This window comes from Polistes canadensis, unplaced genomic scaffold, assembly GCF_001313835.1.
Source record: "Polistes canadensis isolate GaletaPanama2010 unplaced genomic scaffold, ASM131383v1 scaffold_336, whole genome shotgun sequence".
NCBI classification, from domain to species: Eukaryota; Metazoa; Arthropoda; class Insecta; order Hymenoptera; family Vespidae; genus Polistes; species Polistes canadensis.
The window spans coordinates 130159-131267 of record NW_014569883.1 but is presented as its reverse complement, the minus strand read 5'-3'; the positions used below and the strand labels follow the sequence as shown (position 1 = coordinate 131267).

The following is a 1109-nucleotide window of genomic DNA, read 5'->3' as shown; positions in this document are numbered from 1 at the left end:
ATATATATATATTCGTATATATTCATCGTTCTAGTCTCATCCCACGCACAACGTGACATTTACGCAAAACGGCCCTTTCAATACTACCACCATCATAGTACCGGTGAAACCATGTCCATGGATCTGCGAGTTGACCAATGATGCTGGATATGTCGTTTACAGGCAAGTCTCTCTCTCTCTCTCTTTCTTTTTTTTCCTCGAATATATTTATTATCCTTCCGCTTTTCTGTTAGGCAGAAAAAGGAAAAAAAAACAAATTTGACTAGTCCGAAATTATTCATTATTCAACACTCACCCATCCCACTACCCCTGTCGTTTTATTTAATCCTTTGTGGCTTATACATCAATCCTAAAATTCATGAGGACACTTTCCCCATATTTGTCTCCTCCTTTAAACCCCTTTTATACAGATTTGTCCTACCGTAAAAGTGTTACAAACTGTTTTTATCGTAAATCCTCTTCGTTACTATCTACTATGGGGAATAAGTGGACACAAAAGTATGTGTGCATATTATGCACATATATATGCACATATTTACTATACGAATACTTTTCTTTTCCTATTAGTATCTATAGATTTCGAATAAAACTCGTGTACACATACGAGAGATAGAATAATTCGTAAAACATGCAGTTTAACATACAGTGTCCTACTTTCTTAAGGGGTTACATGGGTTTGGGACTTTCAAAAAAATTTTTTTGTTTATCTTTTTAAATTCTACAACTCATCTAGAATATTGTATTCAATTTTGAAGTCGATAGGAGTAGTAGTTTTAAAGATAGAACTTTGGGAAGTTGCACTTTTTAATGGCTCTTATACCCAGCACTCAAATATTTAAGGGGTTACATGGGTTTGGGACTTTCAAAAAAATTTTTTTGTTTATCTTTTTAAATTCTACAACTCATCTAGAATATTGTATTGAATTTTGAAGTCGATAGGAGTAGTAGTTTTAAAGATAGAACTTTGGGAAGTTGCACTCCATCACTCAAATCTTTAAATGCGTTTTTCGCAAAACGCTTTTTCTAAAGTCGGTTGTCAGGATTTCTCGATAACTATTTAACTGATTTTCATGAAATTTGCTACACGTCTTCGTGATACTATTGACAAG

At 33.6% G+C, this 1109-nt stretch overlaps 1 protein-coding gene across 3 annotated transcripts in view; it reads left to right on the top strand.

Moving 5' to 3' along the window:
* Nucleotides 1-1109, top strand: part of LOC106791728 (probable G-protein coupled receptor No9) — a 13896-nt gene that overhangs the window by 6470 nt on the left and 6317 nt on the right. For all 3 annotated transcript variants that reach the window (XM_014757598.1, XM_014757599.1, XM_014757597.1), the window contains exon 4: nucleotides 35-162. In XM_014757598.1, the coding sequence (XP_014613084.1) occupies nucleotides 35-162 (128 nt within the window). The remainder of the gene's footprint in view (nucleotides 1-34; nucleotides 163-1109) is intronic.